The sequence below is a fragment of the Symphalangus syndactylus genome, chromosome 5 (genome assembly GCF_028878055.3).
Source record: "Symphalangus syndactylus isolate Jambi chromosome 5, NHGRI_mSymSyn1-v2.1_pri, whole genome shotgun sequence".
In the NCBI taxonomy this organism is placed as follows: Eukaryota; Metazoa; Chordata; class Mammalia; order Primates; family Hylobatidae; genus Symphalangus; species Symphalangus syndactylus.
Genome location: NC_072427.2, coordinates 153,152,791 through 153,174,725, shown reverse-complemented (window position 1 = coordinate 153,174,725; position 21,935 = coordinate 153,152,791). Strand labels below are relative to the sequence as shown.

At 38.2% G+C, this 21,935-nt stretch overlaps 1 protein-coding gene across 21 annotated transcripts in view; it reads left to right on the top strand.

Annotated features, from left to right (window-relative positions):
* ADIPOR2 (adiponectin receptor 2) overlaps positions 1-21,935 on the top strand; it is a 98,386-nt gene that overhangs the window by 64,514 nt on the left and 11,937 nt on the right. For 20 of the 21 annotated variants that reach the window (XM_055281134.2, XM_063639944.1, XM_063639930.1 and 17 more), the window contains one exon: positions 18,324-18,443. In XM_055281134.2, coding sequence (XP_055137109.1) covers positions 18,324-18,443 — 120 coding nt within the window. Of the gene's footprint in view, positions 1-1,740; positions 2,708-2,914; positions 3,015-18,323; positions 18,444-21,935 lie in introns of those variants that run through there. The other variant, XM_063639945.1, reaches the window with a different exon arrangement.

Sequence of the window (21,935 nt, the reverse complement as noted above, 5' to 3'; positions counted from 1 at the left end):
CAGTGGCGCGATCTTGGCTCACTGCAACCTCCGCCTCCCGGGTTCAAGCGATTCTCCTGCCTCAGCCTCCCGAGTAGCTGGGACTACAGGTACATGCCACCATGCCAGGCTAATTTTTGTAGCTTTAGTAGAGACGAGGTTTCACCTTGTTGGCCAGGCTGGTCTCGAACTCCTTACCTCAGGTATCCTCCCACCTCAGCCTCCCAAAGTACTGGGATTACAGGCGTGAGTCATCGTGCCCGGCTTCTTATTCTTAAATTAGCTTAGATATGATTTGATTTTGATTTTATGGTTAATGTCTTTCTGCTGACTCTTCTTTTTTAATTTCGGAGACAGAGTCTCACTCTGTCGCCAGGCTGGAGTGCAGTGGCGCGATCTCGGCTCACTGCAACCTCTACCTCCCAGGTTCAAGCGATTATCCTGCCTCAGCCTCCTGAGTAGCTGGGATTACAGGCATCCGCCACCACACCTGGCTAATTTTTTGTATTTTTAGTAGAGACGGGGTTTCACCATGTTGGCCAAGATGGTCTCCATCTCGACCTCCTTATCCACCTGCCTCGACCTCCCAGAGTGCTGGGATTACAGATGTGAACCACCGCGCCCGGCCTCTGCTGACTCTTAAAAGCATACTTAATCTGCTTTATCTTGTTGAAGGGAGAAGATGTGTTCTATGGGTACCATATAATCTTTCTAATTTAACCATACTTTAGTTATGACGTTATCTGTTATTTCTGGAGAAGTTCGAATTGTGTGTTAGAGCTACTTTTCCAGAAATTGTTTACCTCCAGTGTATACCTTGGGAGTCAGTAGAGTTCTGAAAGCTGAAGCAGATTTTATTCTTTCATTTCCTAGAGAAAAGAGCAACCTTTAGGCAACTATACCTATAGAGCAAAAGTATCAGAAAGTCATTGTTACAGACATTTTGCTATGTGCTTTGGAACTTCCAAATTATATAGCGTGTATTTAATGTTTTATTACTAGTACAATGTTTCTCAAACTGTGGGTTGTACCTATTAGTGGGTTTTGAAATTAATTGTATTATAAAGTGTTAAAAAATTAAAGGTCAAAATAGAAAAAAAACGTTGAAGTGTGTATATAGTAAGTAATACACATTTAAATTGTTATTTTAGTTTTATATAGTTATGTATATAAATATGAATAATATATGAAATACATTTCTTACTACGGGTTGTGGTTAACATTTTGAAAGCCTCTACTGGGAACAGCAGCTTGGGGAAGAGTGTTTCGAGGTAGAGGAAACAAGCTAGTGCCAAGGTCCAAAGGTGGGAATATGCTTATCTTCCTTGCCTTCCCCTCCTGCCTCCCACCACCACCTGCGCCTGCTTGTGTCATCTTTCTCTTCTTTCATCTTCTCCTTTATTTTATTTTATTTTTATTGTTATTATTATTTTTTTGAGATGGAGTCTCACTCTGTCGCCCAGGCTGGAGTGCAGTGGCACCATCGCGGCTCACTGCAACCTCCGCCTCCCAGATTCAAGTGATTCTCCTGTCTCAGCCTTCTGAGTAGCTGGGACTACAGGCCTGCGCAACCACGTCTGGCTAATTTTTGTATTTTTAGTAGAGACGGGGTTTCACCATGTTGGCGAGGCTGGTCTTGAACTCCTGACTTCAAGTGATCCGCCCACCTTGGCCCCCCAAAGTGCTGAGATTACAGGTGTGAGCCACTGTGCCTGGCCTTTTTTTTTTTTTTTTTTTTTAAAGGACCAAAAGAAGGCCAGTGTAGTTAGAGCATGAGGAACTAGAGGGAAAAGTGAAATGAGATGAGGTCAGTGGGCCAGTCAGAGAACAGATGATACAGGTTTATTGAGGGAATTTAAATTTTATTTTAATAAAATTGCCTGGCAAGTGGGCAGCTTTTGGTGTGTTTAAACATGGAGACATTTGTGTTTTTAAAACACTCCACTCTGGTTGTGGAATGGATTATTTGAAGACAGAATGGAAGAGGGACCCAGGTGTTAGAATATAGATGAGAGATGATGTCACTTGAAACAGCGTGGTGGGAGCAGCAGAAATGGAGGGAAATGGTTGGATTCTGGGTATGTTTTGTAGGTTAAATCAACAAGACTTCCTGATGGATTAGCTATAGAGTGAGGAAAACAGAGGAATCAAGGCTGATTCTCTGAGCTGAACTGAAATGGTAAAGCAAGAGGGAGGAGCGGGTTTAAGGTAGGGAAATCAAGAGTGGTGTTTTGGAAATGTGAGTGAGATTCGAGATTCTTATTAGGTATCTTAGAAGATATATTGAGGAGTCAGTAACTGTGTCACTCTAAGATTTTTATTTACCTCTGTTTCTTATTTTTAAAACTTATACTGTTCTTACGGAATCTAAGGAATTTTCAAGTTTGAAAGAATTTCAGGCTAGCCAATTTGAGATTCATAATGGCAATAAAATTCTGTTTATCATGCCACATTATTTTTAATTACGTACAAAGATCTAACATATCACCCAGGGGCCATTTCACCCACTGCTCTGTTTGGTCGCCAGTCTTTTGTCTCTCTTTTCAGCAATGGTGAGGCGGATATCCTTTCCTCGGGGAAGAGAAGTCTGTGGTTTGTTGTCCTTGCCAATAACAAAAATGTTGGAAAGTTGAGTGGCAAAGCTGTTGCCATTGGCATCTTTCATGTGAACCACATCAAAAGATCCAGGGTACCTCTCTCTGTTGGTTATCACACCACTTCTTCCCAGGTTAGCACCTACAGTCACCATACACAGGTTACCAGTGTCGAACTTGATGAAATCAATCTTGCCAGTCTCCAAATCAGTCTGAATGGTATCATTCACCTTGATGAGGGAATGAGGGTAGCGGATGGTGCCGGGCATCATGAGTCACCAGATGAAGGATTCCTTTTGTGCCCACAGAGATTTTTCTCAGTTTGTATTTGGCCTCCTCAGGTGTAATAGGATGTACAGCAAAGCGACCCTTGGTGTCATAGATGAGACGGAAATTCTCTCCGGTCTTGTCAATGCTGATGACATCCATGAATCCAGCAGGGTAGGTTATATCAGTTCGGACCTTGCCATCGATCTTAATGAACCGCTGCATGTAATCTTATTTTACTTCATCTCCTGTCAGGGCATACTTAAGTCTGTTCTTTAGGAATGTGACAGGGAGACACTCTCTCAACTTGTGGTGACTGGTGGATGGACGAGAGCAAACACACCGGTCAATTTATCCAGCATCCAATGCTTTGGAGCTGCTACCCACTTCAGATGCTTCTTGGGACCACGTGCCATGGCTGCGTTAGGCAAGGAAAGCAAAATATATTTTGAGAGTCCAGAACTTGCCCACCCAATCACTTTTGTGTCAGATTTACATTAATTGATCTTTCTATGTGTTGTAATACTATATATTTTTGTTTACTGTCTTCACTGGTATCTTCTGTAGATAATATTTGTGTTTTAATTTCACTAATAAATAATTAGGTGGATGGGATTTTTCCCATCCTTATGAATGAACTCATTTATTGCCCTGAAAGCCTCTTTGATTTTCCTTTAATCTTGAGCTAATGCAAAAGTTAGCAGTATGAACAAAAGAACCATTTTTTCTTTCATTTGTTTTAATAGATTTTTCTGTGAGGAGCCAAGGAAAGAAAGGATCCATAGGTTGTGGAATGTTAGAGCTGAAAAGGCCCTCCAAAATCATCTTGTTTGCCTTCCTCAATTTACCAATGAGGAAATTGTGTTTTTATTCCTAATGAAAATTTGCGTGTGTATGTTGTTTCTCTTTGGAGTTGAAGTTGTTTCCTGAAAAAGAGAAACTATATGCAGTACTGTCCCTTGCTGCCAATTTCACGGTTAATATATAGTACACATGGGAGCTAGAAAAGAAGAGGGATAGATAAGAGTTACAGAGAACTGCAGTTTTGAGACTGAAATTAAAGGCAAAATATTAATATCTTCAAATGATTTGAGGAATTCCATATGCAGATTTTTTGTTTTGTTTGGAGAAAGGACTCATTTCTTAAAATTTTCGGTTTTGAAATTGAAACATCTCAACTGTAGACTGCAACCTTCTCAGTAATTCTAGTAATACCTTAATTGTATCACTTTCACAGACATTATCTCACTTTCTTCTCAAAACTATACTCTGAAATAGAAAGAGCAGATATGATTTCTTATTGAAAGTGGACAAAAATAGGGTTTAGAAAGGTTAGTTTAGTAATTTGCCCAAGATAACATGACAAAATGAGAGCATGTGCTAAGTCTTCTGACTGCTCTTTCTGCTGAACAAAGCTGCCTTTATGAGAATTGGCACCAGATTGACTTAATGTTTCTGAATTCCAAACTCAGTCCCTGAGTTGTTTATATTGAGCCTAGAAGTTAGATTCAACAGTTGGTCTTGTTTTTTGACAGAAGTTGTTGCAGACCTCATTTTCTGTTAGGCCAGGGTAATTTTGCTTCTCAGATGTGTTCTAACTTTGTAATGGATTTTCTGTTTATTTTGAAAGCAAATAGAATGAATATATCATAGTACAGTCATTCACATTTCTAACTTCGCATCATTTTCTTTGTTTTTTCCCCTCTTTTAGAAGATGCAGATCTTAACTAAATTGCATAGGCTTCATTTAAAACATGATGAGAGCCCTTAGGCTCTCTTAAGTTGTGGAGATTGGCATTCACATGCCAATCATGAATAAGGATAAAAGCAAAATAGGAAAAGCAGCAGGGGTGTCTCGTTTTTTATTAAGTGGAATTCTGAATTTATAAAGTAAGATTTAAGGTAATTATGTGCATTACAGACTGTGGTATCTTTTTGTACAAGTCTTTATTTACCGCCAGGTTTCTTTAAATCAATAAACCTATTAGAAGTGCCCACCTGATCACAGATTGCCCTTTATAGAAAAGTACAAATGCCAGGATTTTATTCCAGGCCTGCTGAATCAGAATCTTTGGATCCTGGGTATATTTTTTTTTGTTTCACAACTAAGATGCTCACTACTGTTTAAAAACCTCCTTCCTGGCCAGGCACAGTGGCTCACAACTGTAATGCCTGCACTTTGGGAGGCCGAGGCAGGCAGATCATGAGGTCAGGAGTTTGAGACCAGCGTGTCCATCATGCTGAAACCCCGTCTCTACTAAAAATACAAAAATTAGCTGGGTGTGGTGGCAGGCATCTGTAATCCCAGCTACTTGGGAGGCTGAGGTAGGTAGGAGAATTGCTTGAACCCGGGAGGTGGAGGTTGCAGTGAACCGAGATTGCACCACTGCACTCCAGCCTGGGTGACAGAGTAAGACTCTGTCTCGGGGAAAACAAAACAAAACAAAAAAAACAACCTCCTTCCTGTAGGAGATAGTTAAGGAAAACAAACAAACAAACCAAACCAGTCCCTAATTTTTTTTGATATTTATTTATTTTAAATAAGTATTTTATTTAAAATAGTTAATGTATTAAAAACTTCTTAGCAGCATGCTTTGCAAAGAAATCTTAACACATTCTCTGAGGATTATTAGGGAAATAAAATTAAATTTATTTACTATTTGTTAAAGGAAAATATCACATTTACTCACAGTTGACTCTTAAAAAATTTTTTTTGAGATAAATTTTACATACCATAAAATTAACCCATTTAAAGTGTACAATTTAATGGTTTTATTAGTCACAGGGTTGTACAACCATCACTTCATTCTAACTTTAGAACATTTTCATCATCTCCTAAAGAAACCTTAACCCATTTGCCATCACTTCCCATCTCTGCCCCCAACCCTAGGCAGCCTCTAGTCTGCTTTCTGTCTCTATGGCTTTGTCTACTCTGGACTTTTAAATAAATGGAAGTGTAAGGCATGTGGTGTTTTGTATCTAGCTTCTTTTACTTAGCATAATGTTTTTAAGTTTCATCAATATTGTAGTATGTACCAGTACTTCATTCCTCTTTATGACTGAATAATATTCCATTGTATGTATATACAGAGGTTCTTTCTTATTTGTGGTTTCACATTCTGTGGTTTCAGTTACCCCTGGGTCAACTGAGATCTGAAAATATTAAATGGAAAATTCCAGAAATAATTTATAAGTTTTAAACTTTGTGCTGATCTGAGTGGTGTGATGAAGTCTCACACCTTCCTTGCCCTGTCCTGCCTTACCCAGGAAATGAATCATCCCTTTGTCCAGCATATCCATGCTGCAGATGGCTAGCTACTTAGTTACTTAGTAGCCATCTGGTTATAAGGTCACAGATCACAAGAAGTGTGAGTGCAATACACTAAGATACTTTGAGTGAGCGAGAGAGCATATTCACATAACTTTTTTTTTACAGTATATTGTTATAATTGTTCTATTTTATTATTGGTTGTTAATCTCTTACTGTACCTAATTTATAAATTAAACTATGTTATAGGTATGTATGTATAGGAAAAAACACAGCATATATAGGGTCCAGCAATATCCACTGGGGGTCTTAAAACATATTTCCTGTGGATGGGGGGAAACTACTGTACTATAGTTTATCCAATAATGAGTTGATGGACACTTGGGTTGTTTCCACTTTTCGACTGTTGCAAATGTTGCTATTATCATTCATGTGGAAGCTTTTGTATGGATGTGTTTTCATTTCTGTTGGGTATATACTGAGGAGGGATTTTTCTGAGTTATATGTTAACTCTGTGTTTAACATTTTGAGAAACTACCAGACTGTTTTTCATAGCAGCTGCACCAGTTTATATTCCCACCAACAATGTGTGGGGGTTCCACTTTCTCCACACCCACACTAACTATTGTTACTATATTTTGAATATAACTATCCTAGTGGGTGTGAAACGATATTTCATCATAGTTAACTCTTGAGCTTTTATCAAGAGACCTGCCTAGGTTAACTTTAGCTCAGGATTTTAAGTATTAACCTCTTTGAGGAATTTGGAAATAGAAGCTAAATTCAAACTTACTATAAAACTCAAGTTGTGTCAATTTAACTTCAAATGGTCTTCTCATCATCTGTTCTGCCATTACTTTAATCTAAGCCACCACCATCTTCCATCTGGAATACACCTGACAGGACTTCTGTTTTGTTTCTTGTACTGTCCAATATATTCTTCACACAGTTCCTAGAGAGAGCTCTTAAAAATACAAGGTTTATTATGCCATTCCCATTTAAGAAATTCATTTGTTTCCCATTGCACTTATGGTAAAATCCCAAATCCTTTCTATAACCTTCGGGATCCTGCGTGATCTCACTGCTGCCCTATCTGTCCAACTTCATTTCAGGACATTCTTCTCCATGTTCATTGAGCTGCAACCACATTGGCCTTATTTCAGTTCTTAAACAGGCTGGGCTCTTTCCAGCTTCAGAGCATTCAGACATGGCGCTTTCCTCTGCCTGGAGTGTTGTTACACCCACACCTCTGGCTAACTGCTGCTCATCCTTCAGTATTCAGGTTAAGTTCTCTACTTCCACTTCATTCTATTTCAGGTTTCCCGTTGTTATCTTTAATTACCTTTTATTTTCCGTTACAGTGAGTATCATGACATATATTTGTGTGACTTACATATTTATGTTTATAAACATATATAAAACTTATATATTTTATAAAAATTTATAATTGTTTAATAATTGTTTTTGCTTGTAGACTCTTCAGTTCCATGGTGGTAAGAATCTTGCCTTTTTGTTTTCCTCTGATATCCTCAGAGTCTAACCTGGTCTTTGAGTGGCAAATAACAAATAGTTGTTGAATGAATTTATCAGCAACAAATTTAAAGTTCTGTGTCTAAGTGGTTTCAAGTAGTTTCTTTAAAGAGATGTACAAAAGGAGTGCATGGGGAGGTATACTATTTAGATGCTTAGGGAAGCTTAACTAATCTACTTCTTTAATCTTAGAATAAATGCATTGTTATCAGGAGAATAATGATAGTTCACTTTTATTGATCTTTTACAATGGATGGAGCAATTTTTTGAGCTCGTTTGAATATGTTATTCGTTCCTAAAGTAGCCTTATGGAATAAATATTATTAGAGTCTGTTTTACAGATGAGGAAACTGAGGTTTCATGTGAATGTATGTGTATTGTACACTGGGACTCTTGTCATGGGGATGATATACTTTTTCTCTTCAAAGGGGCAGGATTTTCTTTTCATTGGTTTATTGTAAAAAGTACGATATGGCAATTTCAATGGTTATTTGCCTTTAATACATTTTAAAGTACATTATTTCCATAGATGATCAGAATTGTGGAAAAAGAGACCCTTTGATAGGTGATAGTGATCCATTGTAGTTGTGGAATTGGCTCTCAGGTAACATTAAATAAAATACCTGTGTGTACAGTTAGATTACGTTTACCTGTGCATAGGAATCCCTTCCTTATTTGAGGTGATGGAAAGGTTAGTCTCTTCGGTTCCTTATGAAGCAGAATGGATTTTTAGAAAGAGTACTAGAAACTAAATACTTTAAAATTGAAATCTCTGCAGTAGGAATCTGTATTTGTCACAAGTTCCCCTATGTGATGGTGAGGCACGCTTAACGATTGAGAGCCAGTGATCACAGTTTTCTTTTCATAATACATATACGTAAGACCGGTAGGAATTACATCAGGGTAAAGCTGGGCCTAGAGGAGCTGGGTGTTTCCTCTTTTGTTAATGCAGTATGTAGTAGTATGCCTCTTGTCTCACAGGGTTGTAATGAGAATAACTTTTTTTTTTTTTTTTTTTTTTGAGACGGAGTCTCGCTCTGTCGCCCAGGCTGGAGTGCAGTGGCGCAATCTCAGCTCACTGCAAGCTCCGCCTCCCAGGTTCACGCCATTCTCCTGCCTCAGCCTCTCCGAGTAGCTGGGACTACAGCGCCCGCCACCACGCCCGGCTAAATTTTTGTCTTTTTAGTAGAGACGGGGTTTCACCGTGGTCTCAATCTCCTGACCTCGTGATCCGCCCACCTCGGCCTCCCAAAGTGCTAGGATTACAAGCGTAAGCCACTGCGCCCGGCCTGAGAATAACTTAGTGCATGTAAAGCAGTGGTAACACTGCCTGGTACAGAGAAAGCACTTAATAAATGTTAGATGTAGCATATCATTGGTGGTGTATATTTGTGTCAAAAAGAAAAGACTTCCTCTGTTATATCCAAAGGACAAAGTTAATCTTTCTTTATTTCTTTTTGTTTTTATTAGATTTGTATTTATCTTATAAAAAATCGATTGGTGGTTATCTGTCTCCACTCACTTGAACATGTTTATTCTCTGCATCCAAAATAGTCCAGGAATGGCTGGACCTGGTGGCTCATGCCCGTAATCCTAACAACTTTGAGAGGCTGAGGTGGGCAGATTGCTTGAGCCCGGGAGTTCGAGACCAGCCTGGACAACATAGCGAAACCTTATCTCTACAAAGAATACAAAAATTATCCGGGCCTGGTGGCATGTACCTGTAGTCCCAGCTACTTGGGAGGCTGAGATGGGAGAATCACTTGAGCCCAGGAATTCGAGGGTGCAGTGAGCCATGATTGTGCCACTGCACTCCAGCCTTGGCAACAGAGTAAGACCCTGGCTCAAAACAAAAAATTACACATATAACGTATATTCCAAGAATATTGTATTTGTGCAATATTTAAGTAAATAAATGAATGGTTAAACCTGAGTGTTAGTCCTGGCTGTACTGTCAGCCAGATGTGTGACTTCGGCCAATTTTCTTGATTTCTTTGAGTTTCATTTTCCTTACATTAAAATGGAGATGTTTAACTGGGTGATAAACATCTAAGATTTTCTTATCCTCAAAATTTCTGTGGTCCCCGACACTATATTAATACTTTTTTGTAATGGGATAAAAAATGAGTGAGGGTCATAGTTTACTTTTTTCATAAATCAATCCAGTTAGGTATCTTTGCTTAAGCGGCCCTGTTTAATGCCTTCTTTGATCACTTTTATCATGCCTGGTTTTATTTAGTGAAGCCATTTCTGTGGACTAGTAAATAATTTTGAAGGAAATAGTTTGGTAAAAGGAAAAAAGCAGGGTTTTGTACTCAGAGTGACCTAAATTTGTATCCCTGATCTCTACTCTATCATTATTTTTCAAACTTCTGCGTAGGAGGACCCTTCAAAGAAAAACAACAAAAACATATTAAAGTATTACACACACACACACACACACACGTACGTAGATATATCGTTAAGTGGATAGTCTGATAAACTTTTATAAACTAGACACTCCTGTGTAACCAGCACTCCTGGAGGTCTCTTTATTACCTCCTCATAGTAACTGCCTATTCCCACTCCCCCAAAGGTAACCATTACCCTGACTTCTAATGGCATAGATTAATTTTGCTTGTTTTTATACTTTATCTCATTGTAATCATTCCATATGTACTCTTGTATCTGGCTTCTTTTGCTCAGTATCATGTTTGTGAAATTCATCTGTATTTTCTGGGTATAGCTGTAGATTATTCATTTTTATTGGTCTGTGGTATTTCTTTATATTACTGTACCAATTTTTATTTTATTTATATGAAGGCAGTCTGGGTTGTGTCTGACTTGGGGCTATTATAAATGGTGTTGCTGTGAACATTCCAGTACTTGTTTTTTAGTGAACAAATGTCTGCACTTCCATTAGCTACATACCTGTGAGTGGAATTACTGGGTTAGGAAGATGATCCCATTCTCCCTTTAAACATCAAAAATATTTAACAGACCTCACTACATGATACTCACATTTTAAATATTAGTTTGAAAAAAATACACGATACAAATTGGCTATGAATTCAGTTCATCTTAAATGAATTTGTATTTTGTAATTCACTCAGCACCTACATGTATTTTAAAGTAGTTACACCTACTTTATGAATATGAGACATTTATTCAGTCTACAGATAACATTTAATGTGCATATACACTTGCATAATTTTTGAAGTAATTAGCCAAGATAGTGGTGTTAGGTTGGGAATTAAGGTACTACTTAGAGCTGTGTACCTTCTCTTAGCTTCTATTTCTTCATTTACCATGTTTGATCTAGATTTCCACTTAATAAAATGGGAATAGAAATATACTCATTTCAGAAAATTGTTATGAGGGTTTGATTAATTTGTAAAAAGCACTTAGTACAATGTCTGGCATGTAGTGTATAATAAATAGTAATTGTTACTCTGTCCTTCCTTTATAATAGTACTTGACTACTCCATAACTGTAGTAAATCTGATAAACACATCTTGAAGATATCCACATATCTCAGCCACCCTTGACTTCAACAACCTTTTCATAAAGGTGATTTCTAAATCTATCATCTTAGTGCAGTCTTCTTTTTTTTCCCCCTTTTTTCTCCTATAGCCTTCACATGAGAAGTGCTTTCTTCTTTATTGGACTTATAACCATTTCAGATTGAACTAATGTTAAACTAAGGTTAACTGTCCACTCCCCCATCAGCTTTTCCTTCTATTCTAACTTCCTAATCCTAATTTCTCTTAAATAGTACCAACTTTCTTTCAGGTACTCAAACTTGGTTCCTAGACTGTCAAGAGTGGAAGGGATCCCAAAAGTCATTTAGTTTAGTAGACACATGGATGCTTTTAATCCTTCTGTAAATGTTTTTAGCTTCTTTACCATGCGTTGGCACTTTGGACTTGAGAAGACATAGTTTTTGCCCTTAAGCAGCATGTAGTTTAGTTGGAGAGACAGGTAAATCAGTACATTTGTGGTGAGTGCTGTGTGATTTTATGCACAGATTACTGTGGTAGTAACTCCAGCTGCAAACGGATTTAGCTAAGAAAGGATTAAAGGACATTTTAGACAAAGGGAACAGCAGATGTGAAGATTCAGAAGCAGATGTAATATGATGCCTGTAGGGAATAGTAATAATAATAGCTAATGTTTATTGAGTACACACTGGCACATACTGATGTCTGAACCTGAAAAATGTCTAGCATAGCTGGAATGAAAAGTCAAGGTATAGTGGGGTGGAGGATGTGGTGGTAAGTAAGACAAGACAGCTGGGGCCTGAAATCTAGGTCTTTAGCCTCCTGGTCCAGTATTAAACCATCATTCAAATTTCTTTTTGCGATTTATATCAGTTTCAAATTTTGTGTAATGTTGTGTACTGGTTGAAATGATTAGACCATTGCCTCTAGGCCTCTGACCCTAAAGCCTGGACTCTTTTAACTATATTTGCTAAAGTGTATAGTTAGGAGGCATTCTGTAAGCTTTTGGACAAAAATATAAGAGAGGCATTTCAAACCAGGTTGTCCTGATCTTTATTTTTATGGCTCCCCTCTGTCTCCCTGCTCCCTGTCTGAGCTTTCAAGATACTAGGTTGAATAAAGAGATCAGCCTTTATTGTTGTCCTACTTTTCCTCTGCTCCAGATTCTTCTTTATAAATTGGGAGATAAGGAACTTTTATTCATTCAACCTTCATATTCTGTTAAACTGGTTTACTTTAACGAAAATCAAGAATGCCACTATATAATAGTTTATTATAAGAAAACTAACTTGTAAATAGACTCTTATCAATCACTTCATTTTATTTTCATGGAGAAGCCTGCTTGAGAAATTCAATTAAGATTAGAGGCCGGGCATGGTGGCTCATGCCTGTAATCCCAGCACTTCAGGAAGCTGAGGCAGGTGGATCACCAGAGGTCGGGAGTTCGAGACCAGCCTGGCCAACCTGGTGAAACCCCGTCTCTACTAAAAATATAAATAATTAGCCGGGCGTGGTGGCAGGCGCCTGTAATCCTAGCTACTCGGGAGGCTGAGGCAGGAGAATCACTTGAACCCGGGAGGCAGAGGTTGCAGTGAGCCAAGATTGCGCCATCACACTCCAGCCTGGGGGACAAGAGCAAGACTTCATCTAAAAAAAAAAAAAAGAAGATAGAATTGCTGTTTGATAATTTTTTAAAAACTGAGTGATTTTAAAGATGTTTTCCATTAAGCTTTGATGGAAGTCAGAGTATATATATTTCTAGGCAGGCCAAAATGAATATTCATATAGACTAGATATTGTAGTTATTGTTTTGGAGAATACTGGGTATACATCCATCAGTACTTATTCTTCAGCTATCATTTTTTTTTTTATAGATAACTATGTTTCCACAAACCTCTTTGTTTTCATTTGTTAGTAATAGCAGCTTGCTAATGCCCTTGCTACACATTACCAATTTCTAAAGTTAAGGCTGGCTTCAACCTGTCAATTTGCAAAAAGACCATAAAAATCACCTGTTGATCAAACTGAGCCAGGTTTATTATATACTCTAGTAAGGGTGAACACTGCCCTAAAGAGTCCTAGAAGTATTTCAGAAAGAAAGTATTGGATATAGATATTTACAGGGTTTTGGGGTCTGGGTTCAAGTAGTTTAAGGAGATTTTATTTGGCCCTGTGCTGAGTTTGTGATAGAACTCTTGGACCAAGTCTTGATAAACAAATATTTATTTGATAAGTGAGCATGTTTGCCCAGTTGAGCAATTTATTGTTCTAAGGATCTAATTGAGCAGTCTGTTGTTCAGTTAAGTGAATTTTTGAGAAATTCCTAAAGCTAATGATGAAGTTATTTACTGGTTTGCATTCTTACCTTCCTGGGCAAGAATTTCCTAGAACAAATAATAAAGTTATGTTGATATAGGGGCCTTAGATCTTAGTCCTCGTAATTAAGCTGTGTGAATGCAGAAGGTCTCAGTTCTCAATGACATTTATAAAGACAGACAAATTTTAATCAAAAGTTTACTGTCTCCAACCCTTGGATATTGTACCACTTCTTGACCTTTTTCGTCTAATTGTGGATGGTAGATAGTATCATGATTGTGAGTCTTTGTGTCACTTTGTGTACTTCCACTAACATTTAAATACATCATTTATGTTTTGCTACTTTCCTAAATGCCCCTGAAGCTTTAGATGAACTAGTCTCTTTTTCTCAACATGGCACTTTTGCTTTTCCCTCTTGGTTATTTTCCTTTATCTCATCTTTGCAAAATTTTTATTCTTCATGCAGCCTTTCCTGAGCCTCATCATTTCTATCTTTGAACTAGCCATACCTTTTTTTCTATGATAGTCATTTATATGGCTAATTTAGCACTTTATTAGATTGTAAGTCCGTAGAAGACAGAGACTATGTTTTATTCATCTTATTTTTAATCATCTAATAAATATTTGTTAAACTGAATTACTCTGTTGAATTGAGTTAGGCCAAAACCAATAAATACCCAATAGGTTTGTGAATTATTTTCATATTAGACTGATCTTAAAGACCTTTTATCTTTATCACTATGGTTCTCTGTCTTTCCAAAGGTAAAGTGTACTCTGGAAAATTCTCATTTTAGATTGCAGTTTGGACAGATCATCAAAGTCAAATGTTACTATGTTTTGAAATACAGTCAGCAAAGTTCTCACAGATGGACTTTACTGAAAACAGATGGCGGGAGGGGGGAGATATTTCAAAATGTCTTTGTGCTCATTTCAAAGCATTGACCTCTACACGTTTAAATGTAGTTATTCATAGAAAAACCTGGAGAATTAAGTTTTATGCCTTTATTCTTGGCAGCTTTGGTTTTGTTTAATCTGTAACAATGTCGTGTTTCTTGTCATAATTTTGTTGAGGGTGTGGTAAGGAGTATGACAACAGAAGCAGAACATAGCATGTATGTGATCATTGAATACAGACACAATTTATTGTTCAGAGAGGTATCTTTGGGTACTGTGGTTTGGTGGCTGTTGGATGGAAGTTAGAAATAGTAATTTCACTCATAATAAAATAGTTATTTGGACTTAATATTGGAAGACAGAGACTATTTTAAATATAGTGTCTAGCATAGTCTTTCCAAGCCATCAGTATGTGACATATGGTATACCCTAGGGAAAGTATTTTTTTATCCTGTTTTGGCCAGTGTTTAACCCTGCCACTGTATTCCTACTTTATCCTCTCTCTAACCCAGGGAACTGCATTTACTACCACCTACACCATGTGGATACCTCATTAGCAACTCCATAATACTTGAACACAATAAATAGTTAATTATGGTCTAGTATTTTAATTTATCCTTTGAGAACATATTTGTGAATATTCCTTTATACAAGGGTAAGAATTGGTCATAATACTTGATAAATCAACAGATTTATTAATACTTTGCCCTTCTGAAGGAAATATTTTTGTTTTTGTTTGTTTCTCTTGTTGCCCAGGCTGGAGTGCAATGGCACGATCTCGGCTCACTGCATCCCCCACCTCCTGGGTTCAAGCGATTCTCTTGTCTCAAGCCTCCTGAGTATCTGGGATTACAGGCGCTTGCCACCTCACCTGGCTGATTCTTGTATTTGTAGTAGAGACAGGGTTTTACCATGTTGGCCAGGCTGGTCTTGACCTCCTGACCTCAGGTGGTGCACCCGCCTTGGCCTCCCAAAGTGCTGGGATTACAGGTGTGTGCCACTGTGCCTGGCTGGAAATAATTCTTTTATAAAGATTCTGAATCTTGCTGACATATTGGGATGGATGGAGATATTTATCTTTACTAAAGTAATTTTTTTTTTTTTTTTTGAGACAGGGTGTAGCTCTGTTGCCCAGGCTGGAATGCAATGGCACGATCACAGCTCATTGCAACCTCGACCTCCTGGGGCTCAAGGAGTCCTCCCCCTCAGCCTCGTGAGTAGCTGGGACTGCAGACAGGCATGCAACACCACTCCTGGCTAATTTTTATATTTTTTGTAGAGATGGGGTTTTACCATGTTGCCCAGGCTGGTCTTGAGCTCCTGGGTTCAAGCCATCCTCCTGTCTTGGCCGCTTTCAGTAGTCCTGTATGTAACCAGTTGCACTTAGCCTGATAATCAAAATTACTGATTGTGAGTAATCTCATTGATTACTTACTGAATCATATTGATTCAGAGTGCAGTTTCATCATGTTTTACCTAATGGCAGTATACATTAACCATATTGTGTTTTATATGCATATCTGTAGTTTTGAAACTGCTGACAATAATTTGTATGAGAATAAAGACTCTTTGTTTCTGTTTCTTTGTGGAGAATCAAATGCATGTTGAATATGTGCAAATATCTGAGCTATTTTATATAACATATAATTTTATATTTTAAAATCAGTCTGCTATAATCATTTCAAGCTATTGCCCGTTTTCAGGTTTTATATAATTTTAATGGAATTTTATCATTTTAATTTCATGTTTAGGCACAGCCCTCATTAACTTATTGTTGAAAGTCTTCTAGAGCATTTATCAATTTAGCCATCATGTAAGTATGTTCCAGAAGCCATGGGGAAGAAGACAGACACTTAGAAATCTAGTTTAGGAAATGATACACTAAAAATGTAAAATTCTATTAAACATTAAATAAAACAGTATTAGTCAGTAAAAGAGCTGTAATCAGATATTACTGTCAAATGAGAGGCACAGACTTAAATGCTAAAGAAGTCAGAAGAAGAAGTCAGAAGAAACAGAAGTCAGAAGAAGCAGTTGCTGTGGATTAGATAGATTATGCAGTCTCTAATGAAAGTTGGTTCTTGGTGGGGTAGGGGGGTGAAAAACTATTAAATACTACTATGGTTTGTAAACCCCCATAGGGCCACAGTACATAGATAGTAGATCTGTGTTATTAAAATTCATGGGGATGAGGAAAGCAATCTAAAATGTCCCAGGGCCGGGTGCAGTGGCTCATACCTATAATCCCAACACATTGGAAGCTGAGGCAGGAGGATTGCTTGAGGCCAGGAGTTCAAGACCAGCCTGAGCAACATAGACCTCGTCTCTACACACACACAAACACGCACATGCACACAACAGACACGGTGCATACCTGTAGTGCATGCGTGCACACACGTGTGCACAGTGGTGTACATCTGTAGCCCTAGCTGTTCAGGAGGCTTAGGTGGAGGATTGCTTGAGGCCAGGAGGTTGAGGCTGCAGTGAGCCATGATTGCACCACTGTACTCCGGGAGCCTGGGTGACAGAGCAAGACCCTGGGGTCTCAAACAAAAACCCTGTCTCAAAGGAAAAAAAAAAAGGTCCTGGGGCTTGGGGGTAGCAGTAATTTCAGTTTAGGATAGTTAAAGAAGGATTTTAAATAGGAACTATGAAGGTTAGTCATTGAAAGATAGATGGTAAGTTTTAGGTAAACAAAGATGGAGAGGTTATTTTATTCAAGATGGTTTTCTTGGAGATTATATGTTTTTATAAAATCAGACTGGGTGTGTAACATGTCTCACATGCCACATCATAGCCTCTAGTTAGTGTCTTATAAACTGAATAGGAAAATTAAAATCTCAGAATTTCCTTTTAAACAAGATCAAATTTAAAGTGTTGTAGTAGATTACCCATTGCCTCTGTGTTCGTTCTTACCAATTAGTTTTTTGATTAGAGGTAGAGGATTCATTCATTTCTTTGTGCAGTCATGTTAGCAGTACTGTTTATCTAAACAGACTCTTGGTTACATATGGAATTGTGGTTCTCTTGTGCTGTCTTATTCATTGAGTTAAAGAATTATAGAATTTTTTAGAGATGTAGAAGACTGTAGAGATTGTTTAAACTCCTCCCTTGATATATAGGGAGAAAATGGACCTGCAATGAGGATCCATTGATGTTGGTGGTAGAGCTGGCCTCACCACTTTGGTCTCCTGACTTCCGGTCTACTGCCCTTCTTCTCACAATATCATTTTATCTAAACCAGTGTGAACCTTGGTCTGGAGGCAGAAATTTTAATTGTAGTAATTTATCTCTTTAGACCATACCAGATTGTCACTTCTTTTTCCATTTCCCTGGACAAATCAGTCATTTTCTCCAGAATGTGGAAAGGCAGTGGGTTTTGGAGTTTGACTTTTCCACTTCAGCTTTAACCTTGGACAACTTATTTAACTTCTTTGCCTAATGCTCTTATATGTTAAATGGGAATGAGAATACTTACTTAATAAGGTGGTTGTTAGGATTAAGTTAGATGACCTATATATAAAGCCCTTTCCTCTGTGTTGGATATATTTTAAATATTTATTAAATGTTTTTCTCCCGTTTCTTTCTCTGCCACTAGAGTACTTACCACATTGTGTATCACAGTTATTTATTTTATGTGTCTCAGGTGTGAGTCTTGGAGGTTTTCCCTTCAGTAATTTCTCAACTTTATGTAATATTATTATGGGGTCTATGACATGATTTTTAAAAAACAAACCAGTAAAGCCAGGAATTTGCTACTGAAACAGAGATGCTGCTATAGTAGAGTTAATTCATCTGTCAGAGAAGAATTGAGTGCTAGTGTTCATTTTTAATACTAATAATTCTATAATAAACTGACTTACTATATTGTTGATTCTTGTCTAAGGCCTTGTCTTGACCTTAAGAATTTCATTATAATTCCGCAAGGGAAATGTATTGATTGTGTCATTTGGCTCCCAGTCTCTGTCCTTGACTGTTTCTGTGATTGCCTTGCAGAGCTCTGAGGAACATGAGTACAGTGATGAAGCTCCTCAGGAAGATGAGGGGTTTATGGGCATGTCCCCTCTCTTACAAGCCCATCATGCTATGGAAAAAATGGAAGAATTTGTTTGTAAGGTAAGAGTGCAATTTCTTATCATTGTCATGCTATATATTTGGCCCTTCCGAAACAGAAACCTTTAAAGAGAGTGGTACTACTATAGCCTTTGGTTTGCTTTGGGGAAGATCTGTGGCAAGATGGGGACAGAAGTGGTCTTGGGACTCTAAGCCTGTTGAAGACAGAATGCATTTGTTGGCTTGTAGTAGCCATGATAAAGCTCTGATAAAACTAGGATATCCAGCTGGGAAACAAACATTTCCTAATGTAGGTTAACAGAGTAAATGTCTTATTGGTGGTTTAGACAAACAGAATGAAACGTAATCAGAAGTGGTTGACGCCTAGAGATATGAAAATGCCCTCCTCAGGTCCCTTAAATCTGTTCTGCTGAGTGACTGCAATGGCAAATGTACTGTTCTTTCTAGGGATTCTGTGAGTAATCAGGCTACTCTTGAGAGAGAAATTTTCCAGTTTCCATGTACATCTGGTATTTTCAGTTCAGCTGGTATACATTCTGTCTCTAAGGTTTTTCTTCCAGTCCATTGTCTTGATTCCCTAGGACCTATTGTGGGATTCTTTTTTTTTTCCTAAAATAGTAATTAGAATTGAGTTTGCCTGCTTAGAGAAAATAGATACACTGGTCAACTTGTAGGTACTTGATCAATCAGATTAATAAGGGCCCTGGCAGGTAGGATCTAATTAACATAAGTTGGTCAGTCTGTGTGTATATGTATGTGTATGTAAATTGATTAAACATTTCTGGAGAACTCTTTATTATTTAGAGAGAAATTTTTGTGACACTTAGCTTTTCATGGCTTTTATGAAACCAAAACTTTTTATGCACATGGTCTTAGATCCAGGAGACTAAATATAGGTTTTCTTACGTTCACAATAATGCTGGAAATAATTGGGATCAGTGGACTTAGAATACTATTACTTTGGACCAGGGTATGAAAAGAGAACACTGTGATCTGAACATAGACATCCTTTCGAAGACTAAGGGTCCAGTGGGTTTTCAAGGGGAGTTTAAACATTTATGGGTCTGTAATAGAAAATTTTAGCCAGTTTGAAAATGAGTGAAAAAACAACAGAACAATAGATTCATTCTAGTGATCACTGTCTCAGGAGAATTAGCACAAAGGGATACAAAAGATTATTTTGTTTTTAAAATGCAAATTTGGTGTGAAGAAATCTCTCAAAGTTGGCAAATTTAGTATCTGGGCCATTAGGGCATTTTAATATTTAGAGATCGGCGGGGTACCGTAGCTGACTTAGCTGCCTTTTTGTCCTCTCCCTTTCTGAACAGAGAGCAAAGAATAAAGCAAATAAAACTCTAAATTTAACATGAATCGGAGAATAAATAGGGCAGGACATTTGTTTGCTACAAACTATGATCTTCTGAAGAAAAAGGAGTGTTGTAAATATCCCTTAGCAGTTTGTTGATGACAGCAGAATGAAGCGTCATCCTGTTACACAGTGTTGTCTGGTGTGGCTCAACCCTGCCATGGCAGTGCAACTGACCCCACTTGAAAACCAGCCATGTCTAGTGGCACAGGGATTCTATTTCTTGGACTGGAAGCAAGTAAACAGAGACAGTTTAATATGAAATGTGCTGTGGATAATTTAGTCTTTAGAGTTTTCACGTTTGATCTTGGTCACTCTTTTTTCCCCTAGACTTCAGTTTTTGCTATTTTACCAGCATAACCAGGTCCATGTGGGAATAGGATGTATGCTATGGGCAGTTTATTTGTTTTTGAGATTTGTTTATTTTTGAGTCTCACTCTGTCGCTAGGCTGGAGTGCAGTGGCACGATCTTGGCTCACTGCAACCTCCGACTCCCGGGTTCAAGTGATTCTCCTGCCTCAGCCTCCCGAGTAGCTGGGATTACAGGCATGTGCCACCATGCCTGGCTAATTTTTGTATTTTTAGTAGAGATGGGGTTTCACCATGTTGGTCAGGCTGGTCTCGAACTCCTGACCTTGTGATCTGCCCGCCTTGGCCTCCCATAGTGCTGAGATTACAGGCGTGAGCCACTGCGCCCAGCTGTTTTTTTAAGAAATGTTTTTGTGCATTTTATGATCTAATATACCCACATACCCAGTGGATTATTACTAAGATATTTGAAGGTAGGCAGTGTCTTTGTCAAGCTTATAAATAAATATGTCTTTGGCTAAGCCGTGATCTTATTTTTTTGTTCTAGGGGGTAAAAGAGGATACCTATTTGTGTTGGAATTTGGCTGACTGTATATGACTCCAGGTTGAGAATGAGGGTGCAGTGTCTGTTGAATGTGTCACTAATTGCAGTGTAATTAAGAAAATATAGCTCCTTGTCTCAGTATTTAGACCACTAGAACATTTGTTTAGAAATAACAGGGAAAATCACTCTGAAATTATATGCATATATAACCAGTAAGAAACTCACATATTCTTTTTGAATGTAAAAAGGGAACATATGACTCTTTTGTCTGTGTGGAGTAGCAGAGTAGCACTTTGGATACAGCAGAGCTGTGTGCACATTGTGAATTGCCTTGAAGATGGAAGGATTGATTTCTGTCTTCCTCTCCCTCTTAGAAAATAAAATTCCCCCAAAGTAAGATAATAGCAACATTCTGTAAGGTTAATCTCAACAATAGTGGTCTTTTCCCAAACTCAAATTTGATGCACAAAATTCAGTATCTTGATCTCTCTCTGACACTAAAAGAAGCAGACTGCAGAGGTTGACAGACTTCCAACAGTTCCAACAGAAGGGATACTGGATCCCTGATCCCCTTTCTCTCTTTCTCTCCGTAAAGTCCTGTGGAAGATCTCATACAGCTACTTTTGTAAGTGGTGGTACTATTAGCAGCAGGTGTTAAAAATATAGATCAGTCTTTTGGCATTATTTTATTTTATTGTATGTTAGGACCAAGCATAGAATGGCCAGATTAGCACCAGTAACCACAGACCCCACGTTGTGAATTGGAAGGTGAGGGAGGAGAGGTTATATATGGCTGGGGGCAGGAAGAGCAGGGAAGAGGCGGGGGGGCTAGTTTGGATAGAGTGTTAAGAGGGACACATCTGTTCTTAAATTGTTACTCCTCATTTCCTTTGGATGTGGAGATGTTACATAGAGGATTAGTTCTTTTACAAATATCTGTAAGGAAGTAAGAGAGCAGAGAACAAGAAACAGGTTGTGGAGCAAAAAGAATGGGCACAGTAGCTGGTGAGTAAGTGGCAGTCTTTCCATAGAGTAGAGAGAGAGCCAAGTTTCCATGGCTTACCTATATTGTGGTAAGACCCCTGTAGTGAGTAGGGTGGAGGTCATTGTCTGAAGGTGAATCTTGCTGATTGGCAGCCCTGATTCTTGCTTTATAGGGTAATAGACTGGAAGAACTGCTGAGGCCACATTAGCTGGAAGATAAACCAAGTGTCTGCCATTTTTCCTTACATCTTTCTGTCTAGCAGAAGCAAGTTAGTCAAGATTAAGTGATCCTTGTGGTGTGAGCTCTCGGGGCTATGAGACATTAAAAGAA